At 49.3% G+C, this 26,256-nt stretch overlaps 1 protein-coding gene across 1 annotated transcript in view; it reads right to left on the bottom strand.

Moving 5' to 3' along the window:
- LOC149325449 (sodium-coupled monocarboxylate transporter 1-like) overlaps nt 1-26,256 on the bottom strand; it is a 162,635-nt gene that overhangs the window by 96,216 nt on the left and 40,163 nt on the right. Inside the window, exons 8-9 of the mRNA XM_089564290.1 lie at nt 6,657-6,786; nt 4,453-4,541 (exon numbers count right to left, since the gene is read on the bottom strand). Of these exons, the coding sequence (XP_089420416.1) occupies nt 4,453-4,541; nt 6,657-6,786 (219 nt within the window). The remainder of the gene's footprint in view (nt 1-4,452; nt 4,542-6,656; nt 6,787-26,256) is intronic.

Here is a 26,256-nt window from a genome sequence, read left to right as displayed (position 1 = left end):
ATCGCTATCGGCTTATCTACATCGTAGAACGGCAGTACCTGGCTGCTAGCGAGCAGCTCTTTTGTTGCGGTAAAAGCCTGACGGCATTCCTCTGTCCGTGACCATTTTTGACCTTTCCTTAATAGCAGATATAGCGGCTCTGCGACGGTGGAACCATTCTTTAGAAATTTAGAATAGAAGTTCAGCATGCCTAAGTAAGCCCTTAGTTCTGTCACTGTGGTGGTTTCTGGTGCCTCTAAATTTGCCGTTTTCTTTGCGTTTATGGGATAAATTCCCTCTTAGTTTACCGTGTGGCCCAAGTATGTCACGGCATTTTGAAAGAAAAGGCACTTCGCTATTTTCAGCGTGATACCGTGCTCTTGCAACCTATCCAGGACACGTTCAAGCGTCTTTGGCAGTCCGCCGTGTCGGACCCCGCCACGATTACATCATCAATGTAGCATCCGACGTGCGGAATGCCTTTCAAAACCACGTCCATCATGGATTGAAAAGTCGCTGGTGCACTGGCCACACCATAGGGAAGGCGCTGAAACTCGAAAACTCCCAAGCCGGTATTAATGGTCAAAAGTGGTCGTGACTCCGGTTTAAGAGGAACCTGCTTATACGCGGTAGATATGTCAAGGACACAAAACACCTTGCCTCCAGCAATTTCCGAATACACATCCTCTGGCTTGGGTAAGTGATAATGATCGGTTTTCATGACCGGGTTCACAGTCATTTTGTAATCGCCACACAATCTGAGACTGCCGTCTTGTTTCGAAACAATAACTAACGGCGTTGCCCCAGTCACTGTGCGCGACTTGGCGAAGAATTCCTTTTTCCACCATGCTGTTCAGCTGGTCTGTTGCCTTCTCTCGAAGAGCGAAAAGAACGGGTCTTGCGCGGCAGAAAACTGGAGCGCAGCCAGTTCGCAACACTACCTGCGCCTCAAACTTCTGTATGGTACCTAGGGCGTCGGTAAAAACGGAAGGATACTTCTCCAGTGCTCGCACCTTATCTTCAGACGTAATTTGACCAATTTCAGGCCAGTCGAGCTTTAGGTATTCCAACCAATTTCGCCCCAGGAGCGCTGGAAGTTTCCTTCGGTTGTTCTTGACAATTATCAATGGTAAAGTGGCTCTTTGGTTCTTGTACCGAACAGATACCTCACACTGCCCCTTCAGACGCATTTGTTCTCCAGTGTACGTGCGGAGAGACATTTTAGAGGGTTGGCACTTTACATGCGGAAAAAGAGACTCGTATACACTCTCAGGGATAATCGTGACAGCCGCCCTTCCCTTCAACTTGCACATTCACTTCGTAGCCTAAATGCTTGGAGTTTATGAAATGATAGACTTCCTGCTCATCGTCTTCGCCAGAACACTCTAGGGCATTCGTTCTGCGGTAACGACTTTCCCCGTTCTGACACATTTTTTAAGGCGGAAGCCTTTAATGTCTCATCGTTGTAAGCAGCAGTTGTCGACAGAAAATGTCACGCTTTTCAATTGGCGAAAACGGTCGTGACGTCACAGTGCGCGAATTTCAAACGGGGCCAATTGTACTTTGGCTAGTAACCATGCAACCAATTGAAGGGATCGTATAGTGATGCTCCAAGTAAGTGGGACTGAGCTTAGTTAATTGCTTAATTACCCAATTAGCCTAAGTACTTTACTAGTCAGGCCATATACATAAATAAAATCGATTAAGAAATTGGTCGAGCTCAGAAATCGAACCCCGGTCTTCGGCATGAGAGACGAGCAAGCTATCCACTCCGCCATGCCGCTCGATGGTTTGGAGTGAACAAAGGCGCGTCTAGTGAATACGGTGTCTTCACTCACTCTCGGCCTCCTCCATTCCCTTCCGGCGAGGTTTAGGTGTCCACCGACAAATGAGAGACAGATACATTTCCTTTTCTCAAAAACCAATTTACCGACGAGCGAGGCGTAGAACCGAAAGGGCGATGGCGTTCTATGGACTCCTTGGCAGCGTTGCAAGACGCTGTTGCGTTCCACTCTTAGGGGCGAAGCTTAACATCTTAACCACACATCAATGAGCACACTTTAGGTCAAAAAAGTGCCCCCTTGAATTTTGTGAGACAGTTACTGCGTAATTTCCTTTTCCTCAAATACAATTTTCGTTTTCTTCATTACGGCTCCTCTTTATCTATCTTCTTTAACTCCCACTTCCTGCCTTCCTCTACGGTGCGGTTCAGGTGTCCATCGAGATGACAGAGAATTACTGCGCCATTTCCTTTCCGCAAAAAGCGTTGCGTTCAAAGGGCAAGGCATCGCGCCGAACGGGTGGTGGCGTTCCGTGGACTCCCTGGCAGCGCTACAACGCGCTGTCGCGTTCCACTCCTAAAGGCGAAGCTGAAGCGTCATTAATTAGCAGTTAATTAGTATTCAGGCATTACTCAGTAATTAACCATTAATTAGTGATTTGTCATCACTTAGTAATTAGTACTCAATTATGTGTGACGTCACCAGTGCCACAGAAATAGCGAAGGTGGTGCGGAAAACGCTTCCGCCTCTCCCCACTTTAGACAGTCAAAGTGCCCCCTGAATTTTTTCAGATGTTCTTCTCTTGAGCATTTCCGGCACACAAAGTTTTCGTACCAACACGCGTCAGACGAATGACCTTTGCCACACCTTCCGCATTTCTCTTTCTTCTGGCCTTGGTCGCGTTTCACTTCTTTAGACCTCCCTAGCGAACGTCTGCTGACCACGTTTAGCGACGCCTCTTGGTCTCTCGCTTGCATTAGCGCCGTGTTCCGTTCCGCTAGTTCTCTATCGAGTGCGGCCTTGCAGGCGCCTTCGAACGTCAGGTTTTCCACGGCGAATAAGGCACGCTGACTCTCTTCATTGCGTATGCCTGCAACTAGCCGGTCGCGCAGGGCACCTTGTAAAAATTCGCCGTATTCGCACTTCCTCGCCAAATGCTCAACTCGACTATGAAGTCTTCAACGCTTTCATGCTCATTCTGAACACACCGGTTAAATTCACCGCGCTCCGCTATCACTGAGCTCCTGGGGCTGTAATGGTCTTCCAACAACTTGGAAACCTCGGCGTAAGGCTTCTCGCTTGGCGACGCCGGCAAACCAAGCTCTTCAAGACTTCGTATGCTTCCGAGCCGATTACTGTTAAAAATACTGGTAACTTCTTTCCGTCGGTTATGTCGTTCGCCAATATGAACTGCTCAAATCTTTCGAGGTATGATTCAATGTTCTGTGTTTTGGGGTCGAGCTCTGCTATCCTTCCTACGCGTGACATTCCGTAGCCGAAAATAAAACGCAGTAATCATCAGCTTGGCTCCTTCCTTTGCGTAGTCCGCTTTGGTCAGCGCTTCTCCGTCCTTTTTCAGTGGTCGTTTGACGCTGCCACCCGTCGGTAATCCCAAGCGTCGGTAAATGGTCCGGAACGATGTCCCGGAGTACGTACTTCGCCAACGGCTTCGAGTGCCAGACGAAAGCTGCTCTTGCCGTTCGTTTCCGTGCCGGCACTGCCGATCCGGCGCCTGTTGCAGCATGCCTACGCGGAACGCAGACACCCTCGTCGCCAAATGATATAACTTATCACAAGGGCATCATAGAAACAAATGAACGTTTATTCACGACGCAGTACCGATATATATCGCCGACAGTGACGTTACGCACTCAAAAGGCGGGCAATGCTTCCGCGACTGATAACGCAACCACGCGCTATAACAAATATCATCATCAGACGTGCCATAATTGACAGGCATACCGAGGACCCATCAAACAAAACCATGAGCCAATCAGTTTAAACAGATGTTCTCGCACGGTCACTCGATTTAAGTACATTAAAACGCTACCAATTGTCATCGGCGAGTTCGCGACCGCAGCACCGACTGTTGTAGTGGAACTGACATTTGAGCGAGTTGGTACATCATGTTGGAAAATTTCCAGCGCACACAGGACAGGGACAAAGAAGAGAACACCGCACGTGCCGTGGTGTTGTCTTCTTTGTCCCTGTCCTGTGTGCGCTGAAAATTTTGCAACACCGAGTGTTGTCATGTGTGCGGCGTATCACTTGTGCTAATCGTTTTTGCTCACGTCTGCACGCAAGAGCCCCAGAGCACCAGTAAGCTCACAGAAAAGTTCGTGGGTCATGCGCTGCTATGTCGTCTGCTGTTAGAGCGCTTGTGGCATTCTATCAATCGCAACAGATGAAGGAGTAGGAACTGCATCAGTGCTCTTTCTGGGCGCGCGAATTGTGGTAGTACTGCAACCTTACCTTTTACGGGAAATAGCGCGGAAACAAAAAATTAAACATGAATACAATTGAAGAATTATTTATGCATACAGAGTTTGAAGCAAGTGCTCTGCTTTTGTACTTCCTCATCCGCCGCGTATCGATAGCCGATTAAAATAGTAGAAACTATAAGCTGGCCACCCCTACTCTTTAAGCTGCCAAAAATTTCGGCGGCAGGGGCGTTGCGCAGTCTAATAAATACCTCGTGGCGGCGCTTACGATGCCTGCGAGAAAGAGGCCAGTAAATCCGGGCACATGTACGAGGTGGGTATTGATGTAGTGCGGTAAAATCTGAAATGAAGCGGAGACGTCCAATCAGCGTTTTGGACTGAAGTTCATTCAAGAAGGAAAGTTTACACAAAACGGAAAAAGTGAAGAGCCTGGTAATCACTCACTCGACATGAGATTTACTTTAGCCTCTTCACTGCACTGGGCGCTTCTGCGCAGCTTTAGATGAGCTCTCCTACCCATTTACCCTTATTGCTCATGCTGCCCCAGGCCACTATTAAATGTCCCGCCGATGCCCCAAGAGAAAAGCTGTATTGTTGCACATAGTTACTTCCCTTTACGCCTCCCCTTGTATGATGGCGATCGTCGTTGCACCATGGTCATAGTCATTAGCACGCGCACGCGAAACAAAGTAAAGGGTTAATTGATAAATTATTATTAGTGTAGTCATTATCATACATCTACTCGGACGTCGTTCGTCGTAAGCCACCGTGATAACCAAGTATGGGTGTGCTCATTTCTGCAAAAAAAAAAAAAGATGAGGGCCATGAAGTGCTCGAAAATTATTACTTTATTAAGAAAATCTATACCGTGGTTTCTGTGCAGCACAGTGCACCGGCTTTTTCAGCCGTACGCCTGCCACTCAGTGGAAAAACTTCTAGCATTTAAACTTTTCTAAAAACAGACTTCAGCTGATTTAAGAAACAATAAATATACTCTTGTACTTGGTGGCTATTTAACTTTGAATTTGCTTAGTATATCTCCTGTTCAAACTCAGCTGCGTGGAGCGCTGGAAAGTAATGCTTTCACCAACTTCAGTCACTGACACATATGCATTCCAGGTGACATGCGCACATTACAAGGTGCATTCAGCAAAAATACTTAGGAAGAATTGCAAGAGGCATCCGAGGTAACAGCAGATAATATCACCGTTTATTTGATTATATATTTTATGTATAATGTCTTGTAGCCTCAGACAACGTCTAGTAAAACAATTTTCTTTAAGGCGCCAACGTACTACCGAAGTAACCTGGTTATATTTCTCAAATGCACTAGCACAAGTGATCTTGGATGCCGCATACACTAGATCTAATCCTTGTGAACCATATAATATGATTATATTACGTTTAAACCAATTTATGCTGAATGCTTTCCATATCTACCGAACAAGATCTGAAGCAGCGAAAGCATGAAAGCTGTGGTTAACCAAAAAAATATTTAGAAGGAATTAGTGGGAAAAATTTGTTTCACCAGCGCTTTGCGAAATCTAAAGCCACAGAGGAAAAAAATTAAAACCTCCTGAAGTAAGGTAAACAGGATTATACGGAACACTTGGAGATGCTATATAAACAAGCCATTTTCTATATAAATAAAACTAAATACGGTTTTTTTTTTAATATTTAAGCAATGTAGTACCTACGAACAGAAATGGGACTAAAATTCAGGTAACAGTGAAAGGTAGAGTACGGTTTGAATCTGAGTGGGCAAATCCTTTTAATCATTATTTTGAATCTATCGCTTCTACCAGTATTTGTCAAGAGTGTATATAAGAACGCGGACAAGAATATGAGACAGGGCATTCGTAGCCCCCCTCATAATAGGTGAGGTTGTTAAGGCAGTTCAGTAGGTAAAAAATAGTAACAGCTTTGACGTAGTTGTTCTTCAGGTCTAAACGGTGGGAGATTGTCACGAATGGAGCTGCTCACACAGAGCCCTATCCTGTCGAAGCCACTCTCCTAGCGGCACTGCTGTTCTACTAACGCAGTGAATAGGGATCCTGAACAGAAACTGACCCATGATTGGTGCTGCAGTTTGCATATTCAAACAAAGGTAGCAGTTTTAGGCAATCAGTGTCCAATACGAGTTTCCACACATTTGTTCACGGTCCTCAGTACAGCGTGTGTAAAATCTCGCTGTATTGATAATTGTGTTATGTTTGATTTCTGACAAGCAGTTGCTGTTATGAGTCTAAAGTCTGCCTGTTAAAGGTTAGTAGTTGTTCATGTATGTATATGTATAAAGAAGGCTGCATGAAAGCGTTCGTGGCTTCCGGTCCATCTTTCTAGCCTTGCTTGTTTCTCCGTCTACCTTGTTTTCACTGCGACAGCATCAGCAAATTAGCTCAACTGCGTGGTCTTACCACGAATAAAAAGCAGCGCATCGTGACATCAGGCTTACTTGGTCAATGCTCTGAATAGCACCCGTCAATGCTGGGTCACAGCCACGGAACCACACGGTTAATGCCATTCCAAGGAACAATCCAGTTAAATACACCACGAAAAGTAGCACTGCGCTTGTGCGGGCAGTCCTGGAAGAGAAAATGGACAAGTGAAAACAATGTACTTTTGACGCTGCGTTTGCCACAGCTAGGCATTTCTTCGTTAATTGCTGGATAAACGCGCTGCGCTGCCACTTGATATTTTCAGTCGTATCCTCCTGTGTCGCCGTTCAAGGCACAAAATTCTTCGCAGACGTCACCGTGCTCTCAAATAAGGTCATCAGTCGACCATCACATAGTGACGTCTACTGCCACGGAGAAAAAATAAAATTTTCTTCTCAAGGTGCGGGAAATTAAACCAAGGGCCTTTAGATGGCGAGGCGAACACGGAACCCATAAGCACAAATCTGATTTTTTTAGGGCCGCGTTTATTACACTGAAAATCTGTGGTATTTACACGAACTACTTTGAAATATTTTAATAAACCCCACAAAAGAAATCTCAAAAAGACAGAGCATCCGAGCACTAGACGGGAGGTAAGGTTGAGCACATCACCAAGTGGGAGCGCCACTCCGGCTTAAATTTGGTCTGTTGATACACTACTCTCAGCTGAACAATAATTTGGCAGAAATGAGGCTTCATCGAAACAACTGATTCAAAGTGCCGGTGCATATTTACAGTTTTTCACAAGTTGTGCAGTTCAATCGGAAACAACATATCAAGAAGTTCATCAACATAATGCACTTCGTGATGTAATGAATGGTATGAGAAGTGAAATATATTCGCTTTTTATAGGTCCTTTGCAAGACTCCCCAGAGCAGAATCGCGTCCTTTCAATTGATGACGCAATGTTTTATCTTTCATGAATATCACAGAAGCTCCAAATCACAGGTGACAAATGAAAATTTGCCTACTCGTTACTTCTAGGCGAATAAAGGTAAACCTAGTGTATGTGTTGTTTCCTTACGGCTATATTAAGCCCGTTAAACTTAGTGCTGCGGGCTGGGACATGTTGTTCTTTATTTTTAATCCCAATATAATCAATGTATGAGTAGGTGTGTCACTAGAAAGCAAGGAATCTTTAAAGAACGTCGCAATAGAACTTACTATGAGACAATGTTTTCGCATTCAAAGCTCGTAAGCAAAGCTCGTAAGCAGCTCGTGAGAACTTCCTTCCGTATTTTTTTTAATCAGCTGCGCAAAGGAAAGTACTTGCATAAAGGATTTTGGGTAGTTTGACGCATGCTGGTAGAGTGGCTTTTTACTTATTGGCACTAAAATAACTAAACCTAAAATGAAATTTTGGTCATGCCGCTTCCACTTGAGCTTTCCGCCTTGATTCCACTTCAGCATTGAACAGAAATCGTACATTGCAGTATTTAGAGCTGGAAGATGTTGCACTGGCGATAAACTAACGGCAGCAGTATATCACAACCACAGCGTTGTTGACAACCTGCGTGCCGATAAAAACGCTTGTCGTAGAGTAATGCTGTCATCTTAAACTGCTACCTCTATTTCGAAAAATGCCTCCTAAAAAGTACTTTCTATTTCAATCGTTAATTAATAGATGCCTGAACAGGTGCATATATGGGGAGTTACGTCATAAAAAAGGCGAGAAACCGAAGCTAGGTTAAAATATTGGCGTACTGTTTGTTTTCATGCTGAGCTTTACAGAGTATTCTAACGCGGGATCATCAGACCCTTCTGCCGGAAAAAAAATGTGCGGCGTCGACGACCGTTTCATCCTCACATCCGGAGCTGCGTGAGCAACCTACGTGTGGCGTCATCACAACGTGTTCATCGGACTGTGACCAAACTGACCACCGTGGCAGGTTGCACTTAAATTAATGGTTGATTGCGAGAGACTGTTCTGGAAGAGCAACCGGGGTCGCATAAGCCCACCGCTGCATCACTGCACCAGAAGTGGCTTGATGACTCCCTGGGATCTGTGAAGGTAACGTAGAGAATGAGCAATTCCGCATATTTGAGCATTAACACATTAACTTGGCCGCGTGATAACCTTAGGGTGAAGCTTAAGTGTCCCCTCCAAGTTTTTATATTCTGCCTAATTAGGTAATTATTCGAGCTGAATTATGCAAAATTTGTAATATTCACTTCAGGGCCAACTACGTTTTAATAAAATTTCGATGGGCCTCTCAAACAAGAGAGGCAGCTTTTTTTTCTGAGGCCTTACCTAGTGGCCGTTTTTCTCGGTATTGAAAGAACGCCCATTAAAATTGGTTAAAAAAAACTACGTGACAGCGCTCATGCATTACCGTATGTCACGCTCACAACTGTGTTTTCAACGAACGAGACGTGCGTTCTGACTATGCCCACGTGTGCGGCCACCGCTCAGTTTGACGGGCTGCACAATGCTGAAAGAAAACGTAGGCTACCTCGTATTACGCGACTTAACTGGTTTCCCTTCATTTTAGTCCTCTTTCATGGCACAGTTAAAGCTCCGTCTGAGCTGGCTCTCGGTGGTGTGCCCATGTCTTATTGCAAATCCCGACGCGCGCTTACCATGATCACAAATATGTGCTGACGCACTTTCAAGACCATGCTGACAGCAGTGTCCACTGCTAACTCGACCGACTCACTTCATTCCTTCAAAGTGAACATGGCAGCACTAAAATACAAAAGGCCATGAAATATGAGGAAAGAAACACGTGATTACGCTCCCGCCCAGATTTCTCTAGCAAAGAGGCGCAACCATGATTCTTTGTTCTGATATTTTACGGCCGTTCACCCGCAAAAAAGGGTCACATATAGGAGAGACGTAAGTTGCTACCAAAAAACTAGATCGGTTGTTGCTGAGCCTCCTTTAGAGCATAATGAAACGAACTTGACCCAAAATTAAACATTAAAAAAATTGCATAATCCATCCTACTTAATTAGGTAGTTATGCGCAAAATAAAAATACTCTGAGTGGTGCCACATGACGGCAGACGGTAATTGGTTGGTTTAAGCCGGCTGTAGGGCACCGCTTTTTGAAGCCATAGCTTCACTGCGGCAGCCACTTCGCCTCGTAGAGCGTGGTCGCACCTCAGCCGCATGCCCGTGGCTGCAGCTGCGCCCCGAAGCCGCCGCAAGAGTCGTTGCCTAGAAACCGCCGCACCTGTGCTTCGCCGCTCCGTCCCGCCATCTGGTATGACGTCACCTAACCGTTGCACTCGCCATCGAAAAGAGCGTTCGGTGTGCTATCTGGTATGACGTCATCCAAGCGCCCGGCGGGGGTACGTATATGTAGAGACAGTTGGTTCGGCAGTAGAACTGTTATGGAGGACTATGGGCCGTTTTCGGCGCTTGCTCGGTGGAATGAAATCAAGCGTAGACCGCGTTACTTCACTGATCATCGGAGCGAGTTCATTGGGATAAATAAAGTTCATGTCGGTGCCTAACAATGCGCCTTTGTTTCATATATAAACTATGAAAGGCCGTGGTCAGCCAAGGGAAACTAAGAAAAGGCCAGGGTCGGCCAAGATAAACAAAGCAAGCCACTAAAAGCTCGGCCTTAGCGAAACTACTCGTAGCCAGTGGTAGGAAGCTATCGCTTACAACGAGGTTTAACCAGGGCAAAACCAGAGCCATTTTTTTATTTACTGGTTGAATATAGGTGAAACGCGCTGCAAAAGTAAATATTTGTGACAGGCGTGTATATATACGTACATTATAGACAACTCTTTATATTCCAATTATACTCGCTCTTCAACTATCATTCCTCTCCCAGGGGTTCATTGTCACAAAGGAAGCCTTGGGATCTGACAAGTAGTGGCATTGAAACTTTTGGACAAAAGCCTCTCGAGCAGTACAAGTAATCGGCCAAAAGTCCGGACGAAGCAGAAGAAGCAGCAATAGCATACGGGATGTGCATAAAAGTCTCGCAGGAAAAGATCATAATAAGCGACTCAAAAACTGCGATAAATAACTTCTTAAAAGGCAGAGTACATCCCCCTGCCGCAAACCTAATTAGCAAATACCGCCCAGAAACCTGAGTCTAAATAATATGGACTCCCGCACATTCAGGCCTCCCAGGAAATGAAAAGGTCAACAACATATCCCGAGAACTAACTATCCGGGAAGAACCAGACGCGTTTCAAAACCACGGGGCCAGCTCAGAGAGGGGCCATCTACTCACTTTTAGTTAAATCACGACTTTTTATCAAAGGAGGAGATTGGAATATCCCCCTCGCAACCCCACGCTCACGCAAGAGCAAGCAACCACTCACAGGCAGCTCTAAGCGCACACATCCCACGGCCCGCAATACTAGCCAAAATTCATCCAGATATATACTCTGCAGAATGTAAAGGCTGCGAAGAGTATGCTAACCTTAATCACATCATGTGGGCCTGCAGTAAAAACCCTTTAAGCGGAATAATCACCGAGGACGCTGCGCAGCTCGGACCTGTGGCAGCAAAAGTTGCTAAGAGAGAGAGCTGACCAGGTCGCCGAGATCCAAGAGATCAAGGCCACCAAGTGACAGTAGCTCGCCTGCGCCAGAAGAGAGCCTTCCTCCCTCCTCAAAGACTCTATAAATAAAGTTTATTCTCTCTCTCCGTCTCTCCCTCTCTCTCCTTTGTAGGACTAGCAACTGCCAGGACATTTCCAATACTGGGTCGATTAGCTTTGCTGCTGAGGCTAATCCTCGAAGAGTAGGTTTAGGCCTGTGTTTCGGGAGGCTGTCACAACAGCGGCAGTAGTTGCGAGCGGGACCAACGGGAGCAACGATCCTGGTGCCGGCAGCTCTGAGCCTCTGCTCAGGCCATGGGGTAGCAGGAGGGGCAGACGCAGCACTTATACTGGTTGCTTCTATCACTATGCAGAAGGAATTACCTTAGACCATTTTAATTCAAACCATTACATGGCTCATCAGTCAGAAAGCCCGCGTTCCGTCCACGACAAATGGACCGAAAACCCACGTGACCTCCTGACACCGTCGGCAGTGCTATCACTCAGAAAGAAAGAAATATGCAATGTCTTCACAAAATTTCTTTCGAGACGCGTTTCGAGGCCTGGCAAGCTCGAAAGTATCTGCTTCGCCGGCGACTTCATTGCAGCACTACAGCCAATCAGATCAACGGCCTTATCCGCCGCGTCAGCACCCGCCGCAGAGGTATGAAGGAGGATGACCTCTTTCGGCTCACGCAAGCTTTCCTCATTAGCAGGGTAGACTACTCCTACCCCTACTATCACCTCCGCCGGAAGGACGAGGAAGCTGTGAACAGCATTATACGTTCAGCGTACAAAGCTGCTTTCCCTCTTTGCCTTAGGAGCAATGCAAACAGGGAAAGCAGCTGGTCAGGATCAGGTAACAGCAGATTTGTTGAAGGACGGAGGAGAGATTGTGCTACAAAAACTAGCCACCCTGTATACGCAATGCCTTGTGACCTCGAGAGTACCAGAAGCTTGGAAGAACGCTAACATTATCTGAATTCATAAGAAAGAAGACGTCAAGGACTTGAAGAATTACAGATTAATCAGCTTATTGTCCGTTGCCTACAAGGTATTTACTAAGGTAATCGCTAATAGAGTCCGGACAACTTTGGACTTTAGTCAACCAAATGATCAGGCAGGCTTTCGTAAAGGATACTCGACAATAGACCACATTCACACTATCAATCAGGTGATAGAGAAATGCGCAGAATATAACCAACCCCTATATATAGCCTTCATCGATTACGAGAAAGCATTTGACTCAGTGGAAACCTCAGCTGTCATGCAGGCATTGCGGAATCAGGGTGTAGAAGTGTGTTATGTGAAAATATTGGAAGATATTTATAACGATTGCACAGCTACTATAGTTCTTCATAAAGTCAACAATAAAATTCCAATACGGAAAAGTGTCAGGCAGGGAGACACGATCTCGCCAATGCTCTTCACTGCCTGCTTACAGGAGGTATTCCGGGGACTGGAATGGGAACAGTTGGGGATAAGAGTTAATGGAGAATACCTGAGTAATTTGCGATTCGCTGATGACATTGCCTTGCTAAGCCACTCAGGACAAGAACTGCAAAGCACGATCAATCAGTTAGACAGGCAGAGCAGAACGGTGGGGCTAAGAATTAACATGCAGAAAACCAAAGTAATGTTCAACAGCCTAGCAAGGGAACAGCAGTTCGCAATTGGTAGCGAGGTGCTGGAAGTAGTAAGAGAATATGTCTACTTAGGGCAGGTAGTGACCGCAGATCCGGATCATGAGAGGGAAATAACTAGAAGAGTAAGAATGGGGTGGAGCGCATATGGCAGGTTCTCTCAGATCATGAATGGTAGCTTACCAATATCCCTGAAGAGAAAAGTATACAACAGCTGTATCCTACCGGTACTCACCTATGGGGCAGAAACGTGGAGGCTAACAAAGAGGGTTCAGCTTAGGTTAAGAACAACGCAGCGAGCTATGGAAGGGAAAATTATAGGTGTAACGTTAAGAGATCGGAAGAGGGTAGAGTGGGTGAGGGAACAAACGCGGATTAATGACATCTTAGTTGAAATCAAGAGGAAGAAATGGGCTTGGACAGGGCATGTAATGCGAAGGCAAGATAACCGCTGGTCCTTAAGGGTAACGGAGTGGTTTCCAAGAGAAAGCAAACGTAGCAGGGGACGGCAGAAAGTTAGGTGGGCGGATGAGATTAAGAAGTTTGCGGGGATACAGTGGCGGCAACTGACAAAGGACAGGGTTAATTGGAGAGACATGGGAGAGGCCTTTGCCCTGCAGTGGGTGTAGTCAGGCTGCTGCTGCTGCTGCTGATGATGATGTACAAAGCGGCACGGGGATACCTCAGTACGCCAGCACACAGCACCTCCTCCAACTCGGCATCTACAACACGCTCACAAAACTCATAGGGGCACACAAGACCGCCCAAATCCACCGCCTTTCCCGCACTAAACAAGGGCGGCTCATACTTGACCGTCTCAACATCAACCCCATAGGCGACGTCCACCCCACGACGCCCATTCCGATAGGGGTCTATAGCCGCCTAGTTATAAAACCAATCCCCCAAAACATGCTACCTGGCCGCCATGATGGGCTCCGTCAGCTGAAAGCCCAAGCACTAGATGCCACATACCTTGCCGATGAACACGCAATATACGTAGATGCTGCACGGCAAAGGGCAAACACATACGGGGCTTGTGCAACTACGCCACAATCTACTCTCGTCACCGCCGTTACAGTAGTAGCTCACTCTCCGACAGCGGCAGAAGAAACCGCCATCGTGCTGGCCATCGCTGACCCACGTACGCGCACAGTCCTAAGCGACTCCAAAAGAGCGATACAAAATTACTCGGCAGGTTTTATCTGCCACCCCGCGGCACGCATCCTTCGCGGCTGCACTCCCGACCATAACATCAACCTGGTCTGGGTACCCGCCCATGCGGGAAACTCTGGAAACGAAGGGGTCGACCGACTAGCCCGAGGACTAACCAACCGGGCGACCGGCCCCACGGACCCAGACGCTCTTGCCGAGGCTCCCTAGACCTTTGCCGAAATTACCAACCTCTACAGAGAGATGAAACGCCAGTTGCCGCCTCCACACCCCGACTTGAATCGAGCGAAAGCCTCCTTGCTCCGCAGGTTGCAGACACACTCCATCCTTAGCCATTCTAGACTTTCACTCATCAGAGAGGGGGAATACGACCCCGTCTGCCAAAATTGTTACCAGGGAGAAATCGCCACCCAGGCACACATCCTCTGGGGCAGCGCGGGAAATCCGCCCCCTCGAACCTTACTGCCAACTGCCTCCGAAGAAGGATGGAACCAACTCCTCAGAAGGCCAGACAAGAGCATGCAACTGGCACTCATTTCGTGGGCCCAGGAACTCGCCCCCACGTGGAGACCACACCAAGCCCACCTGCCCTAAATCCCGCCAATCTATGGCAATAAAGTTGTTTCTTTCTCTCTCTCTCTGCAGCACTACGCCATCCCCGAAGCAGAAAACAGCGCGCGCTAAATTGCTAGTGTGACACGCTGGGTTTGGGTGCATTAGAGTAGTCCACCATCACCACCGCCGAACACCCCGCGTGGATGCTGTCACATTCATAGCTCGCGAGCAGTCGTAAGTGCCCTACATAATTTTAGAGCGCAGCTCTTTCGCGCCCGTTTCTGCACTTCGAGCCGTTGCTGTCGCCGTTGTTTGTTGTAACGAGCAGTGGACACCTTAGTCACGCTTTAAGCTTCGAAACCAATGGAGCGGGAGCTTGGAGATCAGAGGGCAAAATGGGTAAATTAGTTTTTGAGGAAAGAAAATGGCGCACTATCTGTCTCACACATCTCGGTGGACACCGGAACCAGAGGGAAGGCGCATAACTGCCCTCTTGGAACAGTGGACACCTTAGTCGTGCTTTAAGCTACGTGGCGGTAGCGCCAGATGTGCGCTACATGCATTGGCGTTGACAATGTTGTGCCAGAAACGCGGTGCTGTAACTGTAGACCTTCGGCGTTCATTGTGTTCATTGGCGTTGGCGCTGACGTTTTACACTGCGATCATTTAAAGGAAAGGAAATGCGCATAACTGGCTTCCTGGGACAGTGGACGCTTGATCGGTCCTCTCTACATATCACCAAATCATAACATTTTACAAATTCAGCCGCATGACACTGCCACCACCCCACAGTACCTTGTCGCCCTTATCCAGCGCCACATGGCGACAATTACAGACAGGCTGTTTCATTTCACCCCATCTTTCCTCCTGATTGTAACACCTGTGGCGTGCCCAGATCCACACTTTTTCACTACCTCTGGGAATGTCCTTCCCCAAAGGCAGTAAGTACCCCCCATCCCCAATCCCACTCATTCTTCCTGGGAGGCCGCTTTACGGACCGCTCAGCCCAATGGCCAGAAATGGCTGGTGGATCACGCTTTACGTGAAGCACAAGCCCGTGGACTCCTGGACCAGTAGGGGACCCCCCGGGAAGACTTTTTTTTGTCTTAAAGTTGTTTCCATCCATCCGCTTGAATCGCGCTTATAGGTACGTGGGGTAATAAGAGAGAGATGTGAGCTGCAGGTATAGACAACGTTATGCCAGAAACGCGGCGCTGAAGCCATAGGCCGTCGGCGTTCATTGTGTTCATTGGCATTGGAGTCGAGAACGTTTTACTCTCCGATCATTTTAAGGAAAGGAAGTGGGCATAACTGGCTCCCTGGGTCAGTGGACGCCTGAATCGGGCTTTTAGGTACGTGGGGCGATGAGAGAGAGATGTGGCCTAGCCGTATGCGTTAGCGCTAACTGTGAGCGAACTCTCGCAATCAGCCATTAACTGTCACCTGCCAGGGTGGTAGGGTGGGTGGGGACTTTAAAGTAGATTTAAAGACAAACATACAGGCATTCCTTACCCCTCGAGGGAGAATATCCCGTTCCTCTTGCTCGCAACGCCTCCCACGGCTGTGACAACCTCGCGAAATACTTGCATAGACCTCTTCTTTGAGAACCAGACATTAGTGCAGCAAGGAGAGCATATATTTATCTATCACTCTGACCACAAAGCTTCCTTCATGTCAATCAAGAACTGTTAGCGGAGTGTTTCTTGAGGAAGGAATATGTGTGAAAATAACAATTTGTCTGCAATTGTACACCTATTTCTTGCTCGAATTCTTTGCCTCAGTCTATCGAAAAGCTTAAACTGATCCGCTGGGCTCAAATTTTGCATTAGGGAGTAACGTAATCGTGGGTAATTTTTGTCCGACCGACTTCCATTCCAGCCACCACGCCCAGCGCGACTGGACAGAGCGTGCATGCTGCGTTCTCCTTATCTTCGCTTGAGGGGCTGGCAATGCACACCGTGAATACTTACAGGAGAGCCCTGTACCCTTCTGAATCTACGGTACCTCTAATTTAATTTATTTACCCTGAGGGATCTTTCGGGCATTACATAGGGTCGTAACCCTGCCACAGTAATCACCGATCGGATAGAAGAGCCCTAATACTGATGCCCAAACCAAAGAGCGGGCGCTTAACAGCTGTGTTGTGAAAGCGGAGAACAGTTTACACGAGACATTACTGATGCCTACCCGAAGGCTACGCCATGGTTCAGGATGATTGACGGACGCAAAAAAACGATTCAAACCTGTAACGGAGGCAGAAGCACACACACCTTCGGAAAGATCACAACCCGCACGCCCCATCAAATTGCCGAGGCTGCCGCATGATGACTACAAGGTGGTAATACGTCTACGTGGAGGGGTGACGCTGCATAAAAACTCCGGTAGGTCACTTCTTGCTGCTTTGCAATTCAAGCTCAGCCGCCAATTAACCCACGAGGCCATGGTCAGGATCAAGCCGGAGCAAAACATCGCTGTTCTGAGCACCCCGGATCCGGATCTCACTGAACAGATATGCAACATCCGGGCAATCAATCTAGGAGGAAAAGAATATTCAATGAACGCTTATGCAGCCTCACCAGACAACTCATGTAAAGGCATCATTACGGGCGCCTTACCGATACCATCAGAAGAGGTATTACTAAACTGCACGGAAACATTTCCCCAACAAATAAACATCATTCAAGCAAGGCGTTTCGGCACAAAGGGGGCATGCCTGTATACCTTTGAAGGCAAAGTAGTACCACGGTTTGTCTACCTCAGCGGCATAGAATACAGGTGCAAACCATTCTGGCCAGTGATGCAGGTTTGCGGGTGCTGCCTGAAAACAGGACACCGTGCTGACATTTGCCCCACTCCGCAGGAGAAAAGATCCTACAATTGCGGAGTATGCAATGCTCCACCACGACATTTCGATTGCAAAAAGTACTGCATCGTCTGTGACACATCGAACCACTCCACCATTGCCAAGAACTGCCCGGCAAGACAGAAGAACTACACCAAAAGAGGGGAAAAGACAAGCAAAGCTGATGAAGCCGTAAACCGACGCCATCCTTATGGAGACATTGCTGCAGAGCGCACTCTTCTAGACGTGCAGAAGAACCAACGGACTGAGCAGAAGCAAAAGACGGCGCAGAAGAACAAGACTAAGCACGAGCACAAGACTGAACATCGAGCCAGGAATGAGCATGGGCCCAAATTGAACCAAACCCAAGTCGACCGGCCGGGAGAACCGCAAGGGTATAGCAGCTGCACAACACTGCCCACGAAAGGGAATCAGAACAACGGTCCAAAGAAGGCACTCACCGTCCATCCAAAGAAACCTTGGAACCGAAACACAGAACACTGGCCACCCCTCGCACCACTGAGGAAGGAAAACCCAGTGGCCACCACGGATGCCCAGACACCTTTGGAGCAGGCCATGGAGACCGAGAGCCCAGAACCGTCGGACAAACAAGATAAGAAAAACCACACGGAAAAGCACAGAGTGGACTCCGTGAACGCCGGACATCAGAATTTGGAACGCTATTTCGCAAAACTTCAACCTCTTCGGGGGCCCAGTGGTACAACGATAGACGCCACCGAGCCACAGGCCTGTACATCAAAAGCCAGTGATTGCACAACCCACATCCAGGAGACCCAGGAGACGCACTCGCTCCGGAACGCTACACCGAGAAAGGAGCCGGCCCTGCTGAAAAGGGTGAGTTGTCCGTCCAAGCAGCCTACACTCCTACCTCTTATCCAACCACTGACCCCCCCATTACACCTCAAGAGGCGGTAAAGCAGTACATACGGTTGTAGTGCCGGTGCCCACATTTCGCTGGCGGGCCTGTCTAAACCAGCGCTGCGCGCCCGCCGGCGCTCAAAGCATGCCCAGACTCTCGGACATGTCGCGACGTGTAGCGTGACTCATCCCGCCACACCGGCGCCGACACGGACCCTTCCTCCTTCCCTCCTCTCCGTCGGCCAGTGCTGTGACCTGATTAGAGGATTTGAACTGCTGGCTGCCGCAACCGTCAGCGGGTGGCTATAGAAACGGAGCCGCGCTGAGCCCGAGCAGCAGACGGGCAGCAGAAGAGCCATCACGCCGGAGCTACGCTCGCCGCCGGGGCCGCTCTTCTTCTTTGTGCTAGCCCGTGGTGCTCTTAGCCCTTGTATCATGTAAACGCCCTTGTACATACTGTACATAAAAGTCATTTTACTCACCGTCGCCTCGACCGTTTCCTGGCTCAGACTCCCAGTCCCAACAGTGGTGGCAGCGGTGGGATGCCCACAGACCCAACAGTGGATGGCAGCTGCGGGATCGACCGGCGTCAGCTACCTCGGCGCGGTGAGTGCCTGATGTTTTCCCCTCAATTCGCCAGACTGCTCTAGCACACGTGATTGTAGTTTAGAGTAGGGCTGTGTGTTGCACTGGAGAGAGCTTTGCTGTTTCGAGCCAAGTCGGAGCGCTTTGAAACGAAAGCTGGTGCAGAGGGAGTAAACGAGGCGTTTTGGAAAGCATTACTTGCGCGTGTCATGCTAGTAGCGCTATAGTAGTGAACGGCAAGGGAATTCTAAGAAAAGGGCAAACTACAAGAGGCTATTGTGCGCGATGGAGAACTGCAAAGTGAAGGAACTCATCGAAATTTGCGAAGAGCTGGGCATTCATTTGGGCCCCGCAAAACGAAAGCATGCGATTCTTGAGATCATGCGAAAGGAGAATGTAACGGCTGAGGAAGCCAATGAGGCCTGGGAAGAGATCACAGAACGCCGTGAGCGCGAGGTGGCCAAAAGCTGCCGTGAGCACGAAGAGGCTGAAAAACAGAAGCAGCTTGAGCGCGAACAGGCAGAAAAACAGAAGCAGCTTGAGCGCGAACAGGCAGAACGTGAGCGCGAGGAGGCCAAAAGACGCCGTGAGCACGAAGAGGCTGAAAAACAGAAGCAGCTTGAGCGCGAAAAAGCAGTAAAACAGAAGCAGCTTGAGCGCGAAGAGGAAGAAAAACGGAGGCAGCTTCAGATAAAACGGCGTGCTCGCGCTAAGAAACTGATGGACCTGGAGCTTGAAGCACACGAGATCTTTTATGAGAGATATAGAACATTGTCCGCTCTGCATGAGACCAACGGTCAGCAGCTGAGAGACAGGCCGCAGCCCTTCGTGATCGCCGAAGATATGGCGAAATATTTGGCGGAGTTCGAGCGCGTCTGCGAGAGAAAGCGCGTTGAGCGGAACGTTTGGGCACAGCAGTTGGTATCCCTGCTTTCCAGCGAAGCGTATGACGTTGTCAAGCGCCTGTTGGACGGCGGCTTGGCGGACTACGATGAGCTGAAAAGCTTCTTACTGACGAGATATAACGTGTCGCCGCGGGACCTTCGCCAAAGGTACCTGCGAGAGAATAGCACCGCATCGTTTTACGATTTTCCCTACCAGTTTAAAGCCGACATTCTAGAGTGGCTCTAAAATGGTGAAGGGTCGGAAGATCGTGACACAGAGGTAGAGTGCGTCGCTGTAGAGCAGCCCTGCCAGTGCGGCACAGAGGAAGGTAGTCCGTACGTGGCAGATGTAACTGCTGCTGTAACAGTGGGAATTGCCCCGCATTCGCCAACCGAGAAAACCTCTACACCATCGGATAAGGTAGTCACAGCATCGGACGATGCACTTACAGAGGTCTCGCCCATTGAAATTGCCTCGGAGTTACCGGAAAGCGGATCTCCTAGCGTGTCGAAAGCAGGAGAGGTTGCCGAACAGGGCAGAGAGGATGTCCGTCTGGACCTTAATGAAAGCGCCAGTGCCAACGCTAGCGAAGTAAACGAGGACGGCACACCGTGTTGTGCATCGCATTCGGCAGAAATGCAGAAACCCGACACGTACGATCAACGGATGCGGACGCGTATAGAGCTTGCGGACGCTAGCGTTTGCAGCGAGCGATGCGAAACGAGTCCTGTGCTTTCGCACTGCTCTGAGCTTTACGACATTCCAAAAAGCAGCTGCAGTAGCGAGAACACCGCGACTGAGTGCAGAGCCGACCCTCATCCGAAATTGGCTGAAACGCGTCAGGAGAATGACGAGAGCTGTATACCATCACTCATGACAGTTGAAAACACTGGTTCGTCTGCGCCTGAAGAAACTAAGGTGCTGGACGACAGTGGAGAACAGAACCTTCCAGACGACATGGGGGCTGTAGACGTCAGCCCGTCCGAGAAAGATGAGGACGAATGTGCACTCTTAGAGGCTGACGAGGAAGAACTCAGTTTGGAGGACGCTAGTAAAGGCGCTAAAGACAGGCCTGAACTAGGTAGCGCAGGTGAATTGGCTGACAATCAAAGTGATGTTGTCAGAGAGCAGAAACCTAGGCGACGGAAGCAGAATGCGCTTCCACAGGCGAAAATGAAAGGAAAGCTCACGATAGAAAGCTGCAACCGGAAGAAAAGGAACCGCCAGTTCAGAAATGTGAGCTATTGCCACAAGATGATAGCCAAAGAGAAACAGTGCTGCCGCCGAAAGGACAGTAAAGGCAAGCTCAAGAGAGAGAGCTGTCACCGAAAGACGGTGAAAGGCAGGCAAAAGAGAGAGTGGTGCCGCCGAGAGATGAAAGGCAGGCATAAGAAAGACAGGCGCTGCCGAAAAGAGAGAAAGGGCAAGCACGCGGAAACGGGTTGCCACCATCGGAAGCGCAAACGTCGCCGGCAAAATGACCCTAGTAAAGTCAGTCACGTGGTTAGCCCTGAAACTAACGTCAGAACCAGAGCTAGAGAAATGTGCGATGCATCACTATCGCGCAAAGCGAAGCGCATAAGTGGGTCGAGGCACATAGATCTTGACAGTAATGTAAACTGCAAAAAGAAATCGTACGAACATTCGCGCGGGAAAGAGTATCTTGGGAGGAAACCGAGATACAAGAGAGCGCTGCCCGTGAGGCGAAAAATTAAGGAGCGGGATAAGTGTGAATCTTGCCGCCAGCACAGAGAGAGCGAGACGCCCAAAGGCGCGTGTTCTCAGGACGGCTCTCTCTTTCCGCTGCAGTCACGGGAGAAACCGCGCTCCCACAGAAAGCGGCACGCGCGCACAGGGAAAACGCGAGGACGGTTCAAAAGCGAAAGATTGTACGAGGCCGCAGTGACAGGGGCAAGAAAATTTGTAAGAAACCGTCTAAGCGCCCGGCCAAGCACAGTTATCGCGATGAAAAGCCGCGTGTCAGGATAACTCTATTCGGTAGGCGTGAAATCAAAAGGCCGTGAGAGGCGAACCGCACATCGAGCGGAAAGGCAAATGGGTGCCCGAGAAATTAAAGACTCGTGGTATGTCTCACTTGCCACGAAGATTAAAGGAAAGGAAAGAAAGGTCCCACCGGAAGCTTTGCGCAATCGCAGTTGAACGCCGCAACTGGCGAGCGAAGCGCAAAGAAAGGGACAAGTCGCGAGTGAGTGAAAGCGAATCACTCTCGTACTGTACCTCCCCTAGAAACTAGAAAGACAAGTACAGAGAGAGAGAAAAGCGCGTATACCGCGAAAGAGGCAGAGATATTAGCTACCACGGTAGTAGAGAGAGAGAGAAAAGCGCATCTACAGCGAAACAGGCTGAGTCATTAGCTTCCGCGGTAGCGGGTGTCGTTTAACCGAGTTAAACGCTGGCGTAGACGCACTAAGCCGTGTGTTCTAAGCAAGGCTGTCTTCGCCTCCTCGTGACCTACATTTTGTCTCTTCGCGAACAGCTGTTAAGTTCGCTCGACGATAGGGGAAAAATTTATGTCCTCATTTGTGGCCTCAGCTGAGTGATCTTCTGGTCGAGTGATCTCAAGAGAGCGAATTTATTTTCCATTCATTTCACTCTGTGTGTGACATGTGTTTGACTCTATGTCTGAGTTAATTACTTTGGAGTTCTTGAATCCTACATGTGTCTCTTGTAGAAGAGGGAACAAAAAGGGGACAGAAATATAGCCAGCAGAGTTTTTTTACTTTGAAGTCTGGTGTTTTGACAGGTGACGGACGGCACTTGCTCGTGTTGGGTGTTGCCTGTTGTTGGTCGGTTCTTGGCAACATGCAGAACGATCAACGACCGATGCTGAGAAGCAAGCTCTTCCGAAGGACCGAGCGAAGCTTATCCAGTCACCTGGGCGACAAAGCTGCGGAGCAGTGATCCTGTCCTGACGAGCGGGACCCGTTCTCGGAAAGGAGCTTGGAGCTACCTGCGGCTGAACACCGGACGAGAACTTGGAGGAGCCTGGCGTACGAGCGCGCCCCGCATCCGAGCCACGCGGAAGTAGCTCGTCTTCGTGGCGCATTGTCTGGCGGCGGTGGTGCTGTAGTGCCGGTGCCCACATTTCGCTGGCGGGCCTGTCTAAACCAGCGCTGCGCGTCCGCCGGCGCTCAAAGCACGCCCAGACTCTCGGACATGTCGCGACGTGCAGCGTGACTCATCCCGCCACACCGGCGCCGACACGGACCCTTCCTCCTTCCCTCCTCTCCGTCGGTGCGGGCTCCTCCGGCGCGTCGCCGGCCGGCGCCTCTCGACCATTGGTCTAATTTGAACGGTGGCCAGTGCTGTGACCTGATTAGAGGATTTGAACTGCTGGCTGCCGCAACCGTCAGCGGGTGGCTATAAAAACGGAGCCGCGCTGAGCCTGAGCAGCAGACGGGCAGCAGAAGAGCCATCATGCCGGAGCTACGCTCGCCGCCGAGGCCGCTCTTCTTTGTGCTAGCCCGTGGTGCTCTTGGCCCTTGTATCATGTAAAAGATCTTGTACATACTGTACATAAAAGTCATTTTACTCACCGTCGCCTCGACCGTTTCCTGGCTCGGACTCCCAGTCCCAACAGGGGTGGCAGCGGTGGGATGCCCAAAGACCCAACACGGTTCGCTGAATTTTGCTCAGAAATCACTAGCATAATCAACAATATAACTGCTGAACAACTCGGAGCGATGTAGCAACAGCTCATACTAGCCTAGGCACAGTTGATACAGACCATGACTGACAGGATAGAAGCTACAATTAACACACGATTGGCAGCATAACACACGATTGGCATCAAGCCGGCATCAACAAGCTTTTCGAACTTGTACCTCATCAGGAATTGCCTCGCAAGCAGCGCGCAGTTCAACCCGCTGCCTGTCCACATCTAGTATCTACAGACCAGCAACCCGGCGCAGAACAATAGCACGCGGAAAGGTCGGCGGCGACGCCAATCCACTACACCAACGGAAACAATTATATGGCAATGAAACTGTCGCAGCATGCGTCGAAAACAAGCACAACTAGCCGCATATATCGCAAACTACATTCCCCCCTCATGTCATTGCTCTGCAAGAGACGGAAACAAATCGTATTCATATCCGCGGTTATCACACGGCAGCCCTTACTCCACGTACAGCAATCCTGACATTCGCATGCTCCGCGGTTATCACACGGCAGCCCTTACTCTACGTACAGCAATCTTGACACTCGCATCCATGCAGGTGCTAGACCGCACACCTACAAACACGCCCGACCGCAAGGGCACTCAATACACCGCGATAGAGCTCTGCTTACCGGGACACACATATGGCCTCACTATTCTGAACATATACAGCAATCCTAAAGATAAAGGCAGAGTTATTCCGGGCATCCTGGGCTCACTTCGTTCCTAAAAGCTCCTTGTGGTGGGTGATTTTAATGCACGTCATACGCACTGGGGATACACCTCGGATACCCCCATAGGTAACCTCATTTATACCGCAATGGCTGGTTACAACCTTAGCCTGATCACAAACCCACCGTACCCACTCGCATTGGCTCAAGTGTCACCCGCGACACCACATTAGATCTCACATGGGCCACACCGAACATAATCGTTAAATCTCACACGGTGCTCCAAGACAGCCTTGGAAGTGACCACTTTCCAGTCTCAACTATTATTGCTTATGATTCCAAGATTTCCAACCCTGGTTCGCAGCTTCTCACTGACTCGGATAAATTACGCTCATACTTGGCAGCTGACTAAACAACCCCGTACTGTCACTGACTGGACAGACCGTCTGGTGAAGGCCATCCAGGCGAACAGCAAAAGCATTAAAAATACCCCTAAGGCACCGCAGGTTGATCCGCATCTGGCTCATCTATGGGAGGCCCGACAGGGACTTCTCAAGCGCTGGCTTCACCAGCGACACAATCGCGAATTGAGACTCCGCATAGCCGCTCTCACTCGCGAGGCAGAAGAATACGCGAATACGCTAGCCCGCGCAAACTGAGCAACATTTTATAACGATCTCAAGGGTACATTAAGCACAAAACGCACGCGGTCCGTCCTATGCGCTCTCTTAGATCCAACAACCACTAAATCTCAGAGTAAATTCTTTGCTTTCTTCAGGTTCGTTTGCGTTTCTTCGGGGGAGTTCAGTCTCCTCCAAACGTGAGTAGTTCGGTGGTGTTTGAAGCACAGGAGTCCAGAAGCAGAAGCTACGAAGGGGAAATTATATTTACAGCGTATATACAAGGCGAATTCGGTTACAGAAGCGTGAAGTCACACAGACGTTTCAAGTACTGCAACTTAGAAGGCACTTATCTCACACAGAGCTACAACTTTGGGAAAATCTTACTCATCGACCGGCGGTCTCGGTTAGAGCCTAGAAGTTTTCCGTACGTGCTAAGCACGGAGCCTGGTTGGGACTGCCATTCCTGGCTTTTTCTTCCGTTTTTATCCCTTGCACAAACAAAGGCGCTAGGGCGGTCATTTCTCTTGACCCGCCTTAGTCTTTGAACAACCAATCGCTACTTAATTTCGCAGTAGACACGGCCCTGTGGGTTGGGCATAGCCTCGAAACCAGGGCTCGAATAAATAAAACAAACCAAGCAAGAAAACATTCACAGAAACGCTCTCCACGCAACACCCTCGCCTTCCCCCCAAGAATGCACTTTTCCTCTTAAAGGGCCCCTGCCCACCCTCGGGTAGCAAACACTCTCTACCTCTCTTTGAGCGAGCCTCCTCTCCTTCCGTTCTCTCCTCGAAATTTTTCTCTCCCGCTCCTCGTCGAGTAGGCTCGGCAAGGCAAAATCACCCCTTCGTTCTCCGATGTAAGCCGGAGGCGTGGTGTCTGTGGAGTGCGTCACAGGGCTACGTCATGGCCCCGCCTTCAATAGAATTCTTTTGTTGGTTTTTGCTGCTGGGTCTGTTCGAGGGGAGGGGGGGGGGGAGGGGGGGGCGCTGCGGGCGCGCACACTGAACAATTGAGAGGCGCGATCGGCTCGACCACCTAGACTTGTTAGCGAGCGCATCCTTTCATACATCTGTTTGCCATTCCAAGTTAGCGAGCCAGCTTTTCATTTTTTTAGGCCTCCCCACTGCTTCATGAGCGGAGGGGCGGAAGTCGATTCGGTTCCAAACACACGGCGAAGTGCGGGCCCGGCAACCGCCCGTTTGCTTTTCTTCATGTGTGTTTGTGTTCTGTGTGTTTGTGTCTTTTCTCCGCTCCGAAGCCCATGTCGTTCATTGGACTCAAGGCGTACGCAAGATGCATGAAGGATAAGCGGTGTGTGTGCGGAGCGGTCAAGTGGGCGAGCGAGGGAAAGGCTCTGCTGCACTAGTAATTAAAACCTTGTTTTGGGGGGCTTGCATAGAAGAAAAAAAACTGAGAAGGGAGCGCGCACGCAGAGCGTCTCGTGACGTGATCACGGCGGGGGGGGGGGGGGGGGGGCGAACCAACTTTCTCAGTTTTACTATTTTGTACTTTTTATGACTAGGGTTCAAGGCTGTCGCCGCGCGCTCCCTCCGCAGTTTTTTTTTTGTTCCTTCA

This window comes from Amblyomma mixtum, chromosome 10 (genome assembly GCF_055824585.1).
Source record: "Amblyomma mixtum isolate Tamu chromosome 10, ASM5582458v1, whole genome shotgun sequence".
In the NCBI taxonomy this organism is placed as follows: Eukaryota; Metazoa; Arthropoda; class Arachnida; order Ixodida; family Ixodidae; genus Amblyomma; species Amblyomma mixtum.
Note: the sequence above shows the minus strand (reverse complement) of the source record. Positions and strands in the feature narration are given on the sequence as shown.